This window comes from Coregonus clupeaformis, chromosome 6 (genome assembly GCF_020615455.1).
Source record: "Coregonus clupeaformis isolate EN_2021a chromosome 6, ASM2061545v1, whole genome shotgun sequence".
In the NCBI taxonomy this organism is placed as follows: Eukaryota; Metazoa; Chordata; class Actinopteri; order Salmoniformes; family Salmonidae; genus Coregonus; species Coregonus clupeaformis.
In genome coordinates, this window is record NC_059197.1 from 12704391 (window position 1) to 12727095 (window position 22705).

Below are 22705 nucleotides of genomic sequence, written 5' to 3' on the forward strand. Positions count from 1 at the left end.
AATTTAAAGCAACTTTTCATGTGCACTTACAGACATTATGAAAAATGACGGATTTCTGTCAATTGATGGATTTCGTCGCTGGAGGAACGACTCACGAAATTGATGGCAATGGTTGTGCCTTACAGTTTAAAGCTCAATGCTTAAGTCTTGTATGTCTATAATACTGATGACTGCTGATATCTGCTGCATCATCCAGAGCTATGCAAGTCAGTGATGTTCCACCTCATGGTTGGGTGGCCGTTCCCTTTTACCCCCCCGCATATTAAATATTTCAGAAATTATGAATAATTTAACCCAAGGTAGTTTGAGGTAATGGTTGATTCATTTTTAATATCGCTCCTCCAAATCTGTGGGTCATTGGGGAAAACCTCAGGCCCAGCAGCACTCAGCGTAGCTCGGTAATACTGCCCCAATGTCCCCAATGTCTTGTGTCTGTGCTCATATAAAGGGTCCAGAGTGAAATGTGATGCATGGAGACAGACAGACAGACAGACAGGCAGACAGACAGACAGGCAGGCAGGCAGACAGACAGGCAGACAGACAGGCAGACAGACAGGCAGGCAGACAGACAGACAGACAGACATGGGGACAGGGGCGTGATCTGATAGTGAGAGACCCATATCTCTATGGAGAGGCCATTCATTCAACCCATTAGAACTGTGAGGCCTGGAGCTGGAGAGAGGCTGGAGCTTGGGGGCCATCTTTTTAATTCTGTCCCATGATCCAGTTAGAGCCAATTAGTTTGCAGTTATCTGCATGCAGTGACAAGGGCTGGTCACTGGTCCACTGCTAAAACAATGCTATCAAGAGATAATTTGAACCATTCCTTGATAATGCTAAAACCATGCTATCAAGGGATAATGTTGAACCATTCCTTAATAATGCTAACATCATGCTATGAAGGGATAATGTTGAACCATTCCTTAATAACGCTAACATCATGCTATCAAGGGATAATGTTGAACCATTCCTTAATAATGCTAACATCATGCTATCAAGGGATAATGTTGAACCATTCCTTATTAATGCTAACATCATGCTATCAACATGGCTGACAATGGTGCTGTTCAACTAGCAGTGCCTTAGAGGATGCTGGTGGATGTTCATCTTTTAGATCACCTTCAAAAAAGCAGCCTTTCTTCCTCTAGCAAGAGAGGTCATCAGGAAGTAGGTTTCCATCTCATTACTCTCACTAATCCAACTATCAGTGAGTACCAGTACCTCAAGCAAGGATGCCTTGAATGATGTTAGCTAGTCAACGATCTTCTGGGGACACACTGCAATGCTAACTCCTTGCTAACTGTGGTTTATCTCGCTCTCTCTCTTTCTCTCTCTCGCTCGCTCTCTCTCTCTCTGCAGGGTGGAGAGGTCTACAGACCAGGTGATCAAGCCGGTCAATGTGGAGGCCTTATCCAAGTGGGTGGGCAAGATCCCTGCGGACGTACTGAGGGACATGCCCGTCATCGCCCCCATGTTGTCCCGTCTGGGGTACGACCCCCACGCCAACCCTCCCAACTACGGCCGGCCGGACCCCAAGGTCCTGGACAACACCAGGAGGGTGAGTAGGGAAAAGAATGACCGGAACATACACACCCCAGAACACACAAACACAGACCCCAAACACACTCACCCCAGAACACACAAACACAGACCCCAAACACACTCACCCCAGAACACACAAACACAGACCCCAAACACACTCACCCCAGAACACACAAACACAGACCCCAAACACACGTCACCCCTGAACACAAACACAGAACCCAAACACACTCACCCCAGAACACACAAACACAGACCCCAAACACACTCACCCCAGAACACACAAACACAGACCCCAAACACACTCACCCCAGAACACACAAACACAGACCCCAAACACACTCACCCCAGAACACACAAACACAGACCCCAAACACACGTCACCCCAGAACACACAAACACAGACCCCAAACACACGTCACCCCAGAACACACAAACACAGACCCCAAACACACTCACCCCACAACACATAAACACAGACCCCAAACACACTCACCCCACAACACATAAACACAGACCCCAAACACACACACCCCAGAACACATAAACACAGACCCCAAACACACACACCCCAGAACACACAAACACAGACCCCAAACACACTAACCCCAGAAACCACAAACACAGTCCCCAAACACATTCATGCCAGAACACACAAACACAGACCCCAAACACATTCATGCCAGAACACACAAACACAGACCCCAAACACACAGACCCCAAACACACGTCACCCCAGAACACACAAACACAGACCCCAAACACACTAACCCCAGAACACACAAACACAGACCCTAAGCACACGTCACCCCAGAATGCACAAACACAGACCCCAAACACACGTCACCCCTGAACACAAACACAGAACCCAAACACACTCACCCCAAAACACACAAACACAGACCTCAAACACACGTCACCCCAGAACACACAAACACAGACCCCAAACACACACACCCCAGAACACACAAACACAGACCCCAAACACACACACCCCAGAACACACAAACACAGACCCCAAACACACTCACCCCAGAACACACAAACACAGACCCCAAACACACGTCATCCCAGAACACACAAACACAGACCCCAAACACACTCACCGCAGAATACACAAACACAGACCCCAAACACACTCACCGCAGAACACACAGACCCCAAACACACTCACCCACACAAGTGTAGGGAACTGGGAAACACTGGGACACGTGTTAACCAATGACACATGTACAAACACTGACCCTAAACACCCACACACACAGACAAACAATGCATTGCACAACGTATCTGAAGTATCCTCTGAAGCAGAAAGCAGATCTAAGGACTGTCTTTCTCATCACATTTCCAATCGCTGCCCTTTTTAATTAGATGACCTGTCCAATCTCTGACTCTCATTAAATGACCTGTCCAATCATCTTCCTCTAGTTAAATTTCCTGTTGAATTAATAGCTGTATTCAAATAATGAATTCCCATTTGAATGGCTCCTGCTGACAGCATCTGTCTGAACCCATCCTCCACATCTACCAGACAGACCTGTATGTGAGACTCCTTCTGCTCTAAATTAGGACGTCCTTCTTTGCTACACTCACTGACCCAGCCAGCCATCATCGTAGCTGGAAAGTGACGAGCACACGGCCATCCACATCTGGAGCAGAATGTTTGATTAAATACTCTTTTTCAGCGAGGAGCCCTTGTATCAGGTGTCCCTCCCTCTTTTTAGATTTTCATATCTCTGAGCCTATGGAACATATTCAGTCTATCGCAGTTATTTTTTTGTTTCTTGTTCAGTATTTAAACTGATACATTCCAGTACTGTAGGCCCCAGAAGACCAGTGACCTGTGTGTTGAAAAGCGATCAGCTTTATTTGTTGTGTGATCTTAACACGTCTTGGTGTGAACGTTAATCTGATTAGCATCTCTCCTTCGACATGTTCGAATGTGATCTCTAAACCTCACCACCCTGTTTGGCTTCAGTTCCAGGTTCTATACAGTCTTTAAAAATATGTATTTGTACAACAGTGCAGGCTCCTCAGAGGAAGAGGAGGGGGGGGGGCATCCTCCTCAGTCATAAAAATACAAATAGTGAAACATTAAAGTTATCCTTTTTAGATAAAACTATACTAAATATATTCACGTCACCAAATAATTGATTAAAACACACTGTTTTGCAATGAAGGTCTACAGTAGCCTCAATAGCACTCTGTAGGGTAGCACCATGGTGTAGCTGGAGGAAAGCTAGTTTCCATCCTCCTCTGGGTACATTGACTTCAATACAAAACCTAGGAGGCTCATGGTTCTCACCCCCTTCCATAGACTTACACAGTAATTATGACAACTTCCGGAAGACGTCCTCCAGCCTATCAGAGCTCTTGCAGCATGAACTGACATGTTGTCCACCCAATCAAAGGATCAGAGAATGAGTCTAGTACTGAAACCATAAACTTCAGCTTGCTAGCACTGCAGTGCATAAAATGTAGTGAGTAGTTGACTCAAAGAGAGAGAGAGACAATAGTTGAACAGTTTTGAACAAATTCATTTATTTAGAAATGAACGAAAAGCGAGAGAGAGAGCTAGCTATATTTCGTATCACTTTCACTAAGCTAGCTAGTTTAGCCTACTGAAACACCCGGCTCAAACAGAGAGAGATGCTATGTTAGCTAGCTGGCTATGGCTATCCAACACTGGAACTCTTCCAAGTCAAGGTAAGCTTTTGGTTTTATTAATTTATTGCCACCGGGGCCCGCCGGTGTAACTGCTAAACTGCTTGCTGATTGTACACTGTAATGCATGATTGTAGCGGGTTTACTAACGCGTTAGTTCTAGTAGCTATGTTGACTATGACGTTAGCTAATATGGTGACAACGATGTAGGCTGTGTGTAGCGGTTAGCGGTTATGATATGAAGGTTTGGCTTTGACCTGGTCACAGACAGCTGATGTGTTGTGCACTGACGTCCACAAGCGAAGGGAAAAGGTAGGAGGAGGAGAGTGCGTAGATGAGAGAAGGAATTATCGAGCATGTGATCATACTGTTTGTATGTGGCTGCTATGAAAGTGAACTGTGTTTGCGTGTGATCAGGGGTGTATTCATTCCGCCGATTCTGTTGAAAGACGTTTCTTAAACGGAAGCAAACGGAACTAAACGGGAATTAACATTCCTGAATTTGTCCAATAGAAACTCTCTTTGCAACTGTTGGACTAATGATTACATCCTAGATCAGCTAGATGCAGGCAGGAGTGTGGAAGGCGGTATTGAATGTGTCACTGTCTGTCACCTTGATTAGTCAAATGTTTCTCTCGACCTGTGCACCTACGTTGTAAACTTTCATTCATAGGCTAGGTTGTAGCAACCTCATGATGGGTATAGGGAAAATGTGAGTATCATGTAGTAGCCTAAACCTATCGATGTTACATTGAGCTGGGTGAATGGAATATGAATGACAGTCATCCAATATGCTGTAATAGGAAAAAGGATCATTAAAAAAAGAATCTTAAACATCAAGACCACCGCAGTTGTATATTTATATATACTGTATATTTATATATACAGTGGGGGAAAAAAAGTATTTAGTCAGCCACCAATTGTGCAGGTTCTCCCACTTAAAAAGATGAGAGAGGCCTGTAATTTTCATCATAGGTACACGTCAACTATGACAGTCAAAATGAGGGAAAAAATTCCAGAAAATCACATTGTAGGATTTTTAATGAATTTATTTGCAAATTATGGTGGAAAATAAGTATTTGGTCAATAACAAAAGTTTCTCAATACTTTGTTATATACCCTTTGTTGGCAATGACACAGGTCAAACGTTTCTGTAAGTCTTCACAAGGTTTTCACACACTGTTGCTGGTATTTTGGCCCATTCCTCCATGCAGATCTCCTCTAGAGCAATGATGTTTTGGGGCTGTCGCTGGGCAACACGGACTTTCAACTCCCTCCAAAGATTTTCTATGGGGTTGAGATCTGGAGACTGGCTAGGCCACTCCAGGACCTTGAAATGCTTCTTACGAAGCCACTCCTTCGTTGCCCGGGCGGTGTGCTTGGGATCATTGTCATGCTGAAAGACCCAGCCACGTTTCATCTTCAATGCCCTTGCTGATGGAAGGAGGTTTTCACTCAAAATCTCACGATACATGGCCCCATTCATTCTTTCCTTTACACGGATCAGTCGTCCTGGTCCCTTTGCAGAAAAACAGCCCCAAAGCATGATGTTTCCACCCCTATGCTTCACAGTAGGTATGGTGTTCTTTGGATGCAACTCAGCATTCTTTGTCCTCCAAACACGACGAGTTTAGTTTTTACCAAAAAGTTATATTTTGGTTTCATCTGACCATATGACATTCTCCCAATCCTCTTCTGGATCATCCAAATGCACTCTAGCAAACTTCAGACGGGCCTGGACATGTACTGGCTTAAGCAGGGGGACACGTCTGGCACTGCAGGATTTGAGTCCCTGGCGGCGTAGTGTGTTACTGATGGTAGGCTTTGTTACTTTGGTCCCAGCTCTCTGCAGGTCATTCACTAGGTCCCCCCGTGTGGTTCTGGGATTTTTGCTCACCGTTCTTGTGATCATTTTGACCCCACAGGGTGAGATCTTGCGTGGAGCCCCAGATCGAGGGAGATTATCAGTGGTCTTGTATGTCTTCCATTTCCTAATAATTTCTCCCACAGTTGATTTCTTCAAACCAAGCTGCTTACCTATTGCAGATTCAGTCTTCCCAGCCTGGTGCAGGTCTACAATTTTGTTTCTGGTGTCCTTTGACAGCTCTTTGGTCTTGGCCATAGTGGAGTTTGGAGTGTGACTGTTTGAGGTTGTGGACAGGTGTATTTTATACTGATAACAAGTTCAAACAGGTGCCATTAATACAGGTAACGAGTGGAGGACAGAGGAGCCTCTTAAAGAAGAAGTTACAGGTCTGTGAGAGCCAGAAATCTTGCTTGTTTGTAGGTGACCAAATACTTATTTTCCACCATAATTTGCAAATAAATTCATTAAAAATCCTACAATGTGATTTTCTGGATTTTTTTTTCTCAATTTGTCTGTCATAGTTGAGGTGTACCTATGATGAAAATTACAGGCCTCTCTCATCTTTTTAAGTGGGAGAACTTGCACAATTGGTGGCTGACTAAATACTTTTTTTCCCCACTGTACTAGATATTTATATATACTAGATATTTTCCCCAGCCAGAGAGACTTACAAGGTATCTGGATGTTATCCAAGTTAAGAGCCTTCTATGCTCAGGGAACGGTGTATTTCACAGTGGGTTCGTCCCAAATCGCACACTCTGGGCCCTGGTCAAAAGGAGTGCACTACAGAGGGAATAGGGTGCAATTTGGGATGCAGACAGTGTTTTTATGTTTTCTGCTTTGCACAAGAGGAGTCTTTACCAGGGAAGGTGGCGAGGGAGAGGAGTCTTTACCAGGGAAGGTGGAGAGGGAGAGGAGTCTTTACCAGGGAAGATGGAGAGGGAGAGGAGTCTTTACCAGGGAAGGTGGCGAGGGAGAGAACGCGAGAGGAGTCTTTACCAGGGAAGAGGGAGAGGGTGAGAACGCGAGGAGTCTTTACCAGGGAAGGTGGCGAGGGAGAGGAGTCTTTACCAGAGAGGGTGGCGAGGGAGAGGAGTCTTTACCAGGGAAGGTAGAGAGAGCCGCCTGTCAGAGTGTTTGATGTTAGCGTGTCTGTTTTTCTGTCTTGTCAGCAGAAAGAAGTGACCCCAGTAGTCTTGAGAGAAATGTAACATCACAACTTCCTCTCTCACATTTTATAACCGCTGAACAAACTAACTGACTGCTGTGCTGCAGATGAGTTCTGCCTTGAAAGTTGACTGTGAGGTCCATTTCCTGGTCAAAATGTGTGCACAAAATAGAGAATAGAGTGTCATTTGGCATGCAGACAGGGTTTGGTCTGTTGGCTTGGAGCAGTAACTTCAATTTATGATCTGAGAAACCAACATGCAGCAGCACTCCTTTTTTTAATAACAGTCTGTATTGATCTCTTGTTATCCTAATTGGCTCTCAGAGGAGAACGGGCGTCGTGAAGTTTTGATGCACCGAACTGTATGAAGGGTATTACAGTAAGGAGATCAGATGGCCAGCTACTCTTTAACTCTCAATCTGTTTTCCATTTGTCTTGATACATTATTGATTATTCTCTAGTGGCTAAAGTCCAAAGAACAAACTGGGCGATAGCAAACACATGCTTACGCACACACACACGCTATCTTGTACGTGTGTGTTTAGGGCATGCCCCTCTCTAAACAAGTTGGGTGTAAAGAAGTGACCTCTGTTACATGTTGTGTAATTAGTGTGTGTTTTTATTTAAGTGATAATGCCCGAGGAGCCGGTGTTTGGAGGATATATTGGCACGAGACGAAGTCCAAACACCGGCTTCGAGGGCATTATCACTTTTATACAACGGGTTACCAACTTATTCAAATAATGATTGACATATTTGAATAAAAAACGTTATTTTGATGAATTTATTCATACTATTTCATCCTTCCACAAGATATAGTCCCGACACAAATCTAGGGTTGCTACCCAAGCTGGCTGGTCGTTCGTTCTATTGGTTTGGTTGCCAGAGACATGACCCAGTCGTTCAGTCTTTTTGTTCTGTATCTATGGACGCGACCCAGTCGTTCTGAATCTATGGACGCGACCCAGTCGTTCGTTCTAAATGTTCCATTGCCATACTGGCTAGCAACGTTCTTATCCCTTGTTTGCTAGCTAGCCAACTACGGCTAACTTACAGTCACGTCAAACGTCAAAAAGAATAACAAAAGTAGCTGCATTTGCGTTTGTTTAAGCTGTTTTCGAGTGACATTTATTTGGATACATCCATAACAATGAGCTAATGAGGCGCGATTTCACCTGGCATAGAAAATGTGCTCTCTCGTCAGGACACTGTTGTTCAGAGGAGCTAGCCAACAACACAGCGAACACAATCACTTGAAACACTGAAGCTGGAAAGACTGCAAACTACCTTTTTTCAATTGACATTTATTTGTATATATCCATAAATATAATAATAATAATATAATAATATGCCATTTAGCAGACGCTTTTATCCAAAGCGACTTACAGTCATGCGTGCATACATATATATTTTTTTGTGTATGGGTGGTCCCGGGGATCGAACCCACTACCTTGGCGTTACAAGCGCCGTGCTCTACCAGCTGAGCTACAGAGGACCACTGTTCTGATGATGCCAGCTGATTCATGATTTCGACTGGCTGAGAAACGCTGCTTGCCTATCTGTCTCGTCCCAACTCCCGACACGTTCATTACTATGGGACAGCTGGAGATCGAGTTTGAATATTGAAAGAATGTTGCAAATGTCGGAGAGGTTTATAGGGGAAGAGAGGGGGAGGGGGAGAGAGGAGGAGTTTTGAGGGAGATGGGGGGGTAGTTTGGTTGAGAGAGGGTGTTTGGGGGAGGTTTGATGGGGGGGGGTAGTTTGGGGGAGAGAGGGATGGGAGGGGAGGGAGGTTTGGAGGAAGGCCGATATGTAGCAGACCTCCTGGCTGTCAGAATGTTCTCATTCTCTCAGTTCATTCAGTTCATCTAGGGCAAATTCTTCTTCCTAAAGATCAACAATGCACACACACACACACACACACACACACACACAGTTCTACAGTATACACCCTCACCTTTGGCATGAGGCACTCTGTCATATTGACTAATGGGCAGATAAGCTACCCTTCGTTAACCTAGGGAGCATCCCAAACAGCAGCCTCCTTATTCTAGTGCAGTAGTTTTGACCACAGCCCTCCAGTGTATTGATCAAAGGTGTTTTGCTACTTCTGGGGGAATTCCCAGTTGTGTTGGAACGCCTCAGTTAAAGGGGTAATATATGATTGACAGGTTGACAGAGAGAAAGATGGACAAAGAGAGAGAGAGATGGAGAGATGAGGGAGAGAGATGAGGGAGAGAGGAGAGGGAGCGATGGAGACAGAGAGGGAGCGATGGAGACAGAGAGGGAGCGATGGAGACAGAGAGGGAGCGATGGAGACAGAGAGGGAGGACTCAGGAGCTCTGGATGAAATTGGACACGGTCACAAATATTTTAACGTTTCATAAATTGAAAAGGGGGGGTTAATGATTGGTTCCTGGACTAACCCCCTGTCTCTTTGTCTGGACTAACCCCCTGTCTCTTTGTCTCCACAAAAATGTGTGTGTGTGTGCGCGTGTGTGCGTGTGTGCGTGTGTGCGTGTGTGTGTGTGTGTGTGTGTGTGTGTGTGCGCACATGCTTGTGTACAGACTGCAAATGTATATGTCAGTCTGTGTTTGTGCATTCATGTCATCATCTGTGACGTGTGTAAAGCCTGTGGGAGGCTGACATGTTGCTGTCTCAGTGTGTATACACATTCCCTAGACCCTGCTCTGTCTCTGGTCTCACCAACATGGTTACAGTTAACATCTCTACCACACTATTGTGTGTGTGTGTGTGTGTGTGAGAGTGTCTGTCTCAGTTGGTAGAGCATGGCGCTTGCAATGTCAGGGTTGTGTTTGATTCCCACGGGGGAACAGTATGAAAATGTATGCACGCACTACTGTAAGTCTCTCTGGATAAGAGCATCTGCTAAATGACTCAAATGTAAATGTGTGTGTGTGTCCCTCCCTGTGTGCATACCACATCTGCTGAGTAATAGAGTTTCACCATCAGAGCAAACACAGCTGCATGTTTTTTTCCTTATTACCCTCTTCTCCTGCTCTCCTCCCTGCTGTCCTCCCTGTTCTCTCCTCCCTGCTGTCCTCCCTGTTCTCTCCTCCCTGCTGTCCTCCCTGTTCTCTCCTCCCTGCTGTCCTCCCTGCTCTCCTCTCTGCTGTCCTCCCTGTTCTCTCCTCCCTGCTGTCCTCCCTGTTCTCTCCTCCCTGCTGTCCTCCCTGCTCTCTTCCCTGCTGTCCTCCCTGCTCTCCTCTCTGCTGTCCTCCCTGTTCTCTCCTCCCTGCTGTCCTCCCTGCTCTCCTCCCTGCTGTCCTCCCTGCTCTCCTCTCTGCTGTCCTCCCTGTTCTCCCCTCCTGCTCTCCTTCCTGCTGTCCTCCCTGTTCTCCCCTCCTGCTCTCCTCCCTGCTGTCCTCCCTGCTCTCTCCTTCCTGCTGTCCTCCCTGTTCTCTCCTCCCTGCTGTCCTCCCTCCCCTCCTGCTCTCCTCCCTGTTCTCCCCTCCTGCTCTCCTCCCTGCTCTCCCTCCCTGCTCTCTCCTCCCTGTTCTCTCCTCCCTGCTCTCTCCTCCCTGCTGTCTCCTCCCTGCTGTCCTCCCTGCTCTCTCCTCCCTGCTGTCCTCCCTGTTCTCTCCTCCCTGCTCTCCTCCCTGCTGTCCTCCCTGCTCTCTCCTCCCTGCTCTCTCCTCCCTGTTCTCTCCTCCCTGCTGTCCTCCCTGTTCTCTCCTCCCTGCTCTCCTCCCTGTTCTCTCCTCCCTGCTGTCCTCCCCTGCTCTCCTCCCTGCTCTCTCCTCCCTGTTCTCTCCTCCCTGCTCTCTCCTCCCTGCTCTCTCCTCCCTGCTGTCCTCCCTGCTCTCCTCCCTGCTCTCTCCTCCCTGCTCTCTCCTCCCTGCTCTCCTCCCTGTTCTCTCCTCCCTGCTCTCTCCTCCCTGCTCTCCTCCCTGTTCTCTCCTCCCTGCTCTCTCCTCCCTGCTCTCTCCTCCCTGCTCTCTCCTCCCTGCTCTCTCCTCCCTGCTCTCCTCCCTGCTGTCCTCCCTGCTCTCTCCTCCCTCTCCTCCCTCTCCTCCCTGCTCTCTCCTCCCTGCTCTCTCCTCCCTGCTCTCCTCCCTGCTCTCTCCTCCCTGCTCTCCTCCCTCTCCTCCCTCTCCTCCCTGCTCTCCTCCCTCTCCTCCCTCTCCTCCCTGCTCTCTCCTCCCTGCTCTCTCCTCCCTGCTCTCCTCCCTGCTCTCCTCCCTGCTCTCTCCTCCCTGCTGTCCTCCCTGCTCTCTCCTCCCTCTCCTCCCTCTCCTCCCTGCTCTCTCCTACCTCTCCTCCCTCCCCTCCCTGCTCTCCTCCCTCTCCTCCCTGCTCCCTGCTACAGTACACTACGTGGATTAGATCAGGAGAAAGACAACCCCCTAGATCTGCTAACAGGGTGTGCTATGTAGACAATGGGTTACACAGGAGGGAGGGGGTGCTCTCTGTTAATAGACAATGGGTTACACAGGAGGGAGGGGGTGCTCTCTGTTAATAGACAATGGGTTACACAGGAGGGAGGGGGTGCTCTCTGTTAATAGACAATGGGTTACACAGGAGGGAGGGGGTGCTCTCTGTTAATAGACAATGGGTTACACAGGAGGGAGGGGGGTGCTCTCTGTTAATAGACAATGGGTTACACAGGAGGGAGGGGGTGCTCTCTGTTAATGGACAATGGGTTACACAGGAGGGAGGGGGTGCTCTCTGTTAATAGACAATGGGTTACACAGGAGGGAGGGGGTGCTCTCTGTTAATAGACAATGGGTTACACAGGAGGGAGGGGGGTGCTCTCTGTTAATAGACAATGGGTTACACAGGAGGGAGGGGGTGCTCTCTGTTAATAGACAATGGGTTACACAGGAGGGAGGGGGTGCTCTCTGTTAATAGACAATGGGTTACACAGGAGGGAGGGGGTGCTCTCTGTTAATAGACAATGGGTTACACAGGAGGGAGGGGGTGCTCTCTGTTTGGTTGTATTAGTGAGACAGAACAGGTAGTTGAAGAGAGTGAAACTGTGTGATGTGATGTGTATCCTGGGTTACCTTGAGAACCATTCAAACCTTTCAGAAGCGGCAACAAGCTCTCCTAGTTCTGTTCTTGTATCCTTGTATTGACGACGTGGGCGGTTCTCTGGAACGTGTTGCCATGGTAGCAGAGCCTGATGTCTTTTAAGAGAGATGTTGTCGTCCCTCCCTCTGTAGCGACGCCTTGACGTCACCAGGAAGCGATGTGTCCTCCTCCTCTTCCAAGGCTACAGACGTATGCTCTTAGCATCACATACGCAGCCATATAGGCTGTAGTCACAGGCACAGGCTATGGTCACAGGCAGACAGGCTATGGTCACAGGCAGACAGGCAGGCTATGGTCACAGGCAGACAGGCAGGCTATGGTCACAGGCAGACAGGCAGGCTATGGTCACAGGCAGACAGACAGGCTATGGTCACAGACAGACAGGCAGGCTATGGTCACAGGCAGACAGGCTATGGTCACAGGCAGACAGGCAGGCTATGGTCACAGGCAGACAGACAGGCTATGGTCACAGACAGACAGGCAGGCTATGGTCACAGGCAGACAGACAGGCTATGGTCACAGGCAGACAGGCTATGGTCACAGGCAGACAGGCAGGCTATGGTCACAGGCAGACAGGCTATGGTCACAGGCAGACAGGCAGGCTATGGTCACAGGCAGACAGACAGGCTATGGTCACAGACAGACAGGCAGGCTATGGTCACAGGCAGACAGGCTATGGTCACAGGCAGACAGGCTATGGTCACAGGCAGACAGGCTATGGTCACAGGCAGACAGGCTATGGTCACAGGCAGACAGGCTATGGTCACAGGCAGACAGACAGGCTATGGTCACAGGCAGACAGGCAGGCTATGGTCACAGGCAGACAGGCAGGCTATGGTCACAGGCAGACAGGCAGGCTATGGTCACAGGCAGACAGGCTATGGTCACAGGCAGACAGACAGGCTATGGTCACAGACAGACAGACAGGCTATGGTCACAGACAGACAGGCAGGCTATGGTCACAGACAGACAGGCAGGCTATGGTCACAGGCAGACAGGCAGGCTATGGTCACAGGCAGACAGGCAGGCTATGGTCACAGGCAGACAGGCAGGCTATGGTCACAGGCAGACAGGAAGGCTATGGTCACAGGCAGACAGGCAGGCTATGGTCACAGGCAGACAGGCTATGGTCACAGGCAGACAGGAAGGCTATGGTCACAGGCAGACAGGAAGGCTATGGTCACAGGCAGACAGGCAGGCTATGGTCACAGGCAGACAGGCAGGCTATGGTCACAGACAGACAGACAGACAGGCTATGGTCACAGGCAGACAGACAGACAGGCTATGGTCACAGACAGAGAGACAGACTCATACATACAGTGGGGAGAATAAGTATTTGATACACTGCCGATTTTGCAGGTTTTCCTACTTACAAAGCATGTAGAGGTCTGTAATTTTGCAATAAAATGCAAATTAATTACTTAAAAATCATACAATGTGATTTTCTGGATTTTTGTTTTAGATTATGTCTCTCACAGTTGAAGTGTACCTATGATAAAAATTACAGACCTCTACATGCTTTGTAAAGTAGGAAAACCTGCAAAATCGGCAGTGTATCAAATACTTGTTCTCCCCACTGTACATATCTTATGATGTGTTTATATACATCCTTGCTACCATAGAGATCCTATTAAATTACTAGAGGGGCTATGTCATAAACCCTATGTCATTAAAGTTCCAGAATGGGGTGAAAATGGCAGCCATATTGGTCAGGGAGAAATCCAAACCAGTCTAATTGGAATGAATGGCAGTAGAGGCAGAATCCTGATTTTACTATGCAGGACAATAAAAGTAAGACGTGATATATTAGAAATGGTGTAATATAATTATTGTCAACCTACAATAGTCATATAATTATAAATACAGTTTATACGGGTTTTATATACATTTTCTGTACAAATAGCCTCTAAAATATATGTAAACAAACAATACATTTTTGAGGAAAGCTGTGAATGCTATTGTATGATACAATATCAGTACCTATCATCTACTGATGTCAGCCAGTGTATAGCTGTGGATTGACTGCATTGTTTGAATGGAATGTTGGCATACAGTGGGGAAAATAAGTATTTAGTCAGCCACCAATTGTGCAAGTTCTCCCACTTAAAAAGATGAGAGGCCTGTAATTTTCATCATAGGTACACGTCAACTATGACAGACAAATTGAGAAAATAAATTCCAGAAAATCACATTGTAGGATTTTTAATGAATTTATTTGCAAATTATGGTGGAAAATAAGTATTTGGTCACCTACAAACAAGCAAGATTTCTGGCTCTCACAGACCTGTAACTTCTTCTTTAAGAGGCTCCTCTGTCCTCCACTCGTTACCTATATTAATGGCACCTGTTTGAACTTGTTATCAGTATAAAAGACACCTGTCCACAACCTCAAACAGTCACACTCCAAACTCCACTATGGCCAAGACCAAAGAGCTGTCAAAGGACACCAGAAACAAAATTGTAGACCTGCACCAGGCTGGGAAGACTGAATCTGCAATAGGTAAGCAGCTTGGTTTGAAGAAATCAACTATGGGAGCAATTATTAGGAAATGGAAGACATACAAGACCACTGATAATCTCCCTCGATCTGTGGCTCCACGCAAGATCTCACCCCGTGGGGTCAAAATGATCACAAGAACGGTGAGCAAAAATCCCAGAACCACACGGGGGGACCTAGTGAATGACCTGCAGAGAGCTGGGACCAAAGTAACAAAGCCTACCATCAGTAACACACTACGCCGCCACGGACTCAAATCCTGCAGTGCCAGACGTGTCCCCCTGCTTAAGCCAGTACATGTCCAGGCCCGTCTGAAGTTTGCTAGAGTGCATTTGGATGATCCAGAAGAGGATTGGGAGAATGTCATATGGTCAGATGAAACCAAAATATAACTTTTTGGTAAAAACTAAACTCGTCGTGTTTGGAGGACAAAGAATGCTGAGTTGCATCCAAAGAACACCATACCTACTGTGAAGCATGGGGGTGGAAACATCATGCTTTGGGGCTGTTTTTTCTGCAAAGGGACCAGGACGACTGATCCGTGTAAAGGAAAGAATGAATGGGGCCATGTATCGTGAGATTTTGAGTGAAAACCTCCTTCCATCAGCAAGGGCATTGAAGATGAAACGTGGCTGGGTCTTTCAGCATGACAATGATCCCAAACACACCGCCCGGTCAACGAAGGAGTGGCTTCGTAAGAAGCATTTCAAGGTCCTGGAGTGGCCTAGCCAGTCTCCAGATCTCAACCCCATAGAAAATCTTTGGAGGGAGTTGAAAGTCCGTGTTGCCCAGCAACAGCCCCAAAACATCACTGCTCTAGAGGAGATCTGCATGGAGGAATGGGCCAAAATACCAGCAACAGTGTGTGAAAACCTTGTGAAGACTTATAGAAAACGTTTGACCTGTGTCATTGCCAACAAAGGGTATATAACAAAGTATTGAGAGAATTTTGTTATTGACCAAATACTTATTTTCCACCATAATTTGCAAATAAATTCATTAAAAATCCTACAATGTGATTTTGTGGATTTATTTTTCTCATTTTGTCTGTCATAGTTGACGTGTACCTATGATGAAAATTACAGGCCCCTCTCATCTTTTTAAGTGGGAGAACTTGCACAATTGGTGGCTGACTAAATACTTTTTTCCCCCACTGTATTGGCAGTTAATAAAAAAATAAAAAAATGGAATCATTCCTCTAAAACTGTCTGGCTAGCTAGCTAACAACCATACCGTGCAGATAAATTCTTCAAATTCATTATTTTACACTATCTTATCACAGCACTGGCAAACCGTGGTTGACTAACTCCCTGACCAAAAAGGCTGACCTTTATACAATAATGAGAAGGTTCATGTCCATTCTAGTATTCTAATTCTATGTAATTGGATTAATGTCTATTAATACTAATTTGATACATAATCTCTCATTGTACATCAGTGCTTGATTTACTTAGTTGCTGTGCACACGTTTATATTCAGGAATATTGCCTTCTGTGCTGTGGGTTTGCATTTAGACCTACAGGACTGAGTGACTGTTGAATCCACACCACCCACATTTAAATGCGGTGGATATATCAAGACTCTCAAAGCAATCAATGAATATGGGCTCGGTCTCAAATGGCACCCTATTCCCTATATAGTGCACTACTTACCCCATAGGGCTCTGGTCAAAAGTGTTCACTATATAGGGAATAGGGTGCCATTTTGGATGCATCCATGCTGTGATCAATACCCTGTGGTCATTATTGGGGGCAGTCTCTCTCCCCCTCAGTTAATGTTGCATCTGGCTTTTAACTGTCACCATATGATGGAACCGAGCCACATGTGGAAATGCTCTCTTTCTCTCTGGGTCTTGAATACTTGCCCAGAGCCTAGGGCAGCCCCATCCCAAATATTTACCCTCTGTTTCATATCAATGTCATCTCTATGGGACTGACTGCTAACATATGTAGTTTATAACTCACACTTTAACAACAGTACAACTTATAAGGCTTAATGAAGCCTTGATAAACCTATTATAACCCTTTAAAAGGCCTACATAGCAGTTGAGCAGAGGGTACTACAGTGTTGTAGTTTTATTTTGACATTTATTTAACCAGTGTATCTAGTAGCCTGGTCCCAGGTCTGTGTGTGCTGTATAGCAAACTCCTATGGTCGGCGACATGTTGGACCAGGCCATGTATCAAGCAGAGGGAAAGATAACGAGATCTGGAAGTCGTCCACGGCCCTGGTCAAAAAGTACTGTACTACATGGGGAATAGGGTGCCATTTACCAGAGGAAGGGACTGGGAAGTCTTCCATGTCTTGTCTCATGATTGCTTTGATGTTTTGATGTTCCCTTTGGATTAAATGTAATCCTAAAGTGTTGTTTTCCCTGATTCCTGTGGTTTTCTAGGGAGTTATGGTGATCTCAAGGCATATATACAGACCTCCTAAACCCGTCTGTACTTATACTGACTTACCTAAACAAGGTACCAAGGATGTGGCCATGACAAGAGAGAGGAGAAACAATCACTTCCTTGTCAGACACAGCTTGTCAGAGTTGAGCTGGGCAGTTGGTTTTCGAAAAAGACAGTTGAGATGAATTGAGCCCTGTGGTTGGCGACATATAGTAGGTACAGGATTTTCAGATGAATGTATAAGGCATGCGAAGGATAGCCATGACATATTCAAACCCCTTTAACAGGGTTATCCACAGCTACTGTATAGAACGTCATATCTCTATATCTACACTGAACAGAAATATCAACGCAACATGGAAAGTGTTGGTCCCATGTTTTATGAGCTGAAATAAAAAGATCCCAGAAATGTTCCATATGCACAAAAGGCTTTTTTTTTCTCTAAAATGTTGTTCACAATTTTTTTTACATTCCTGTTAGTGAGCATTTCTTCTTTGCCAATATAATCCATCCAACTGACAGGTGTGACATATTAAGAAGCTGATTAAACATTATGATCATTACACAGGTACACCTTGTGCTGGGGACAATAAAAGGCCACTCTAAAATGTGCAGTTTTGTCACACAACACAATGCCACAGATGTCTCAAGTTTTTAGGGAGCATGCAATTGGTATGCTGACTGCAGGAATGTCCACCAGAACTGTTGCCAGATAATTTAATGTTCATTTCTCTACCATAAGCCGTTTTAGAGAATTTGGCAGTACGTCCAACCGGCCTCACAACCGCAGACCACATGTATGGCATCGTGTGGGCGAGAGATTTGCTGACGGCAACGTTGTGAACAGAGTGCCCCATGGTGGCGGTGGGGTTATGGTATGGGAAGCCATAAGCTACGGACAATGAACACAATTGCATTTTATCAATGGCAATTTGAATGCACAGAGATACCTCGACGAGATCCTGAGGCCCATTGTCGTGCCATTCATCTGCCACCATCACCTCATGTTTCAGCATGATAATGCATGGCCCCATGACACAAGGATCTGTACACACTTCCTGGAATTCCCAGTTCTTCCCTGGCCAGACATGTCACCCATTGAGCATGTTTGGGATGCTCTGGATGGACGTGTACGACAGGGTGTTCCAGTTCCTGCCAATATCCAGCAACTTCGCACAGCCATTGAAGAAGAGCGGGACAACATTCCACAGGCCACAATCAACAGCCTGATCAAAAAGATGTCGCGCTGCTTGAGGTAAATGGTGGTCACACCAGATACTGACTGGTTTTCTGATCCACGCCCCTACTTTTTTTTTTAACGGTATCTGTGACCAACAGATGCATATCTGTATTCCCAGTCATGTGAAATCCATAGATTAGGGCCTAATGAATTTATTTCAATTGACTGATTTCCTTATATGAACTGTAACTCAGTAAAATCGTTAAAATTGTTGCATGTTGTGTTTTATATTTTTGTTCAGTATGCTTAGTATCCTTTATTTACTGAAGTGTTTCGTTTATTTCTTTCAAATTTTGTGAACAAATGTGTTTACATCCCTGTTAGTGAGCATTTCTCCTTTGCCAAGATAATCCATTCACCTGACAGGTGTGGCATATAAAGAATCTGATTAAACAGCATTATCATTACACAGGTGCACCTTGTGCTGGGGACAATTTTGTCACACAACACAATGCTTCAGAAGTCTCAAGTTTTGAAGCCAAATCTTGACTGCTGTCGGCATGATGCAACAGGAACCGGGATTTGTCGAAACAGGCGATGTTTTTCCACTCCTCAATTGTCCAGTGTTGGTGATCGCAGGCCCACTGGAGCCGCTTCTTCTTGTTTTTAGCTGATAGGAGTTGAACCCGGTGTGGTCGTCTGCTGCAATAGCCCATCTGTGACAAGGACTGACGAGTTGTGAATTCCGAGATGCCGTTCTGCACACCACTGTTGTACTGCGCTGTTATTTGCCTGTTTGTGGCCCGCCTTTTAGCTTGCACGATTCTTGCCATTCTCCTTCGACCTCTCATCAACGAGCTGTTTTTGCCCACAGGACTGCCGCTGACTGGATGTTTTTTGTTTGTCGCACCATTCTCTGTAAACCATAGACACTGTTGTGCGTGAAAAGCCCAGGAGGCCGGCCGTTTCTGAGATACTGGAAACTGACGATTATATCACGCTCAAAGTCGCTTAGGTCACTCGTTTTGCACTTTCTAACGTTCATTTGATTGTCAACTAAGAGAGACGCTAACTGTGGATATCAGTTGTTCAAGTTCAGCACAGCTAGCTAGCAAAGCGATTCACATTTCTTGCTAGCTAACCAAATGACACCTGCAGCATCTCTAGCTGTAGCCATCAAAAAAACGATATGAGGGGGAAAAGTCGGTCGCTCACCAACTTCTCCAATGACATGACATCCTCCCAGCAGCTAGCTAGCTAGCTAACATTAGGCTCCATGTTTTTAGCTGGCTAAATAAATAGCTAGTTCCATAAATGGATATGCTAGCCCAGGGGTGTCAAACTAAATCAGCGCACGGGCCATATTGGAAGAAAAAAAAAAAAGAATTCGCAGACCAGACATAACCTATTTGTTTTTACAAAAAAACTTGCGACTGAAACTGGTCATTGTTTTATTTTTTAAAATATGGCCCTTTTTATGTCTACCTATGTAGATAGGATGCTGTATATAGCATTTTAACATATTAAAAAAGCCTTTGCTGCTATGCTTGCAGATGTGCATAATATACTGCGACCCCAAAAAGTAGCTAATAACTCTAAATAGCAAACATTTTGCTACAGGTTGTTGTAACGTTTAAACTTAAAACATGTTTTTCATTTTTTTTTTGCACTGAATGGGATCACCGGTGCGGTTGAACGCAGCATTGCTGTATGGTGCACTCAAAATGTATTGTAGATGAGTAGCCAGCCAAGGCTACTGCTCAAAGGTTGCTGTAATAGGCTTTACATGTTTCTCTTTTGCATTGTGTTTTATTGCAGGTTTTGTTTTTTGGTTATTCATTGTCAAGCTTTAAAAACCGAAGCCATACTGCGACGTACGCTCTCCCTCCGCTGCGCGCTGTAAACCGGACACACGAAAGCAGCGCAATTGAAGTTGAATTTACAGATGCGAGCGCATCAGGCTGTAATTTCATAAAGTAAATGACTCAACTGTTGACTCATTTAGACCTATTCGGCCCGCGGGCCTGGTGTTTGACACATGTGCGCTAGCCTACTAGCCACGTTATGACTGACTTGTGATCACTGCCCTGGCTAGTTTGATTGTATCGACATTCCCAACCAACTATTGAGTCATTGAAACTGAAATGGTGCATCCCTAATGGGTGGCGGCAGCAGACAATGTACCAGGCCAGCTGTGATTGGTTTTGAAGCATAAACTTGGAATTGTATATTTTTTACTGATATTATGATTGTCTATTTATTTCATATCTGCAAAGTAGTTAAAACATTACACTTTAAACTGACAATATAATAATTTTAAAAGAACATTCTTCAACAACCCTCAATTAGTAATGATCTGGCCTCTATCGATATTTATATTGATCACTTTATTGTGTGACAACGGCCCGTTAGGCTGCATCCCAAATGGCACCCTATTCCCTACATAGTGCACTACTTTGAACCTGGGCCCAATAGGGATCTGATCAAAAGTAGTGCACTATATGAGGAATAGGGTGCCATATCAGGCGAACCCTTAGTCACACTGGACAGTAAAATAAAGGAGCGATTGGTTGGTTGTTCCACTGGCTATAGAGCAACAGAACCAGACTGGCTATAGGGCAACAGAACCAGACTGGCTATAGGGCAACAGAACCAGACTGGCTATAGGGCAACAGAACCAGACTGGCTATAGAGCAACAGAACCAGACTGGCTATAGGGCAACAGAACCAGACTGGCTATAGGGGCAACAGAACCAGACTGGCTATAGGGCAACAGAACCAGACTGGCTATAGGGCAACAGAACCAGACTGGCTATAGAGCAACAGAACCAGACTGGCTATAGGGCAACAGAACCAGACTGGCTATAGGGCAACAGAACCAGACTGGCTATAGGGCAACAGAACCAGACTGGCTATAGGGCAACAGAACCAGACTGGCTATAGGGGGGCAACAGAACCAGACTGGCTATAGGGGGGCAACAGAACCAGACTGGCTATAGGGCAACAGAACCAGACTGGCTATAGAGCAACAGAACCAGACTGGCTATAGGGCAACAGAACCAGACTGGCTATAGGGCAACAGAACCAGACTGGCTATAGGGGGGCAACAGAACCAGACTGGCTATAGGGCAACAGAACCAGACTGGCTATAGGGCAACAGAACCAGACTGGCTATAGAGCAACAGAACCAGACTGGCTATAGGGCAACAGAACCAGACTGGCTATAGAGCAACAGAACCAGACTGGCTATAGGGCAACAGAACCAGACTGGCTATAGGGCCAGACTGGCTATAGGGCAACAGAACCAGACTGGCTATAGGGCAACAGAACCAGACTGGCTATAGGGCAACAGAACCAGACTGGCTATAGGGCAACAGAACCAGACTGGCTATAGAGCAACAGAACCAGACTGGCTATAGGGCAACAGAACCAGACTGGCTATAGGGCAACAGAACCAGACTGGCTATAGGGGCAACAGAACCAGACTGGCTATAGGGGCAACAGAACCAGACTGGCTATAGGGCAACAGAACCAGACTGGCTATAGGGGGGTAACAGAACCAGACTGGCTATAGGGGGGCAACAGAACCAGACTGGCTATAGGGCAACAGAACCAGACTGGCTATAGGGCAACAGAACCAGACTGGCTATAGGGCAACAGAACCAGACTGGCTATAGGGCAACAGATATAGACTGGCTATAGGGCAACAGAACCAGACTGGCTATAGAGCAACAGAACCAGACTGGCTATAGGGGGGCAACAGAACCAGACTGGCTATAGGGGGGCAACAGAACCAGACTGGCTATAGGGGCAACAGAACCAGACTGGCTATAGGGCAACAGAACCAGACTGGCTATAGGGCAACAGAACCAGACTGGCTATAGAGCAACATAACCAGACTGGCTATAGGGCAACAGAACCAGACTGGCTATAGGGCAACAGAACCAGACTGGCTATAGGGCAACAGAACCAGACTGGCTATAGAGCAACAGAACCAGACTGGCTATAGGGCAACAGAACCAGACTGGCTATAGGGCAACAGAACCAGACTGGCTATAGGGCAACAGAACCAGACTGGCTATAGGGCAACAGAACCAGACTGGCTATAGGGCAACATAACCAGACTGGCTATAGAGCAACAGAACCAGACTGGCTATAGGGCAACAGAACCAGACTGGCTATAGAGCAACAGAACCAGACTGGCTATAGGGCAACATAACCAGACTGGCTATAGGGCCAGACTGGCTATAGGGCAACAGAACCAGACTGGCTATAGGGCAACAGAACCAGACTGGCTATAGGGCAACAGAACCAGACTGGCTATAGGGCAAC

General features: G+C 46.2%; 1 protein-coding gene across 2 annotated transcripts in view; it reads left to right on the forward strand.

Moving 5' to 3' along the window:
- LOC121567676 (protein-tyrosine sulfotransferase 1) overlaps nt 1–22705 on the forward strand; it is a 95796-nt gene that overhangs the window by 63560 nt on the left and 9531 nt on the right. For both annotated transcript variants that reach the window (XM_041877887.2, XM_041877888.2), the window contains exon 3: nt 1360–1558. In XM_041877887.2, the coding sequence (XP_041733821.1) occupies nt 1360–1558 (199 nt within the window). The remainder of the gene's footprint in view (nt 1–1359; nt 1559–22705) is intronic.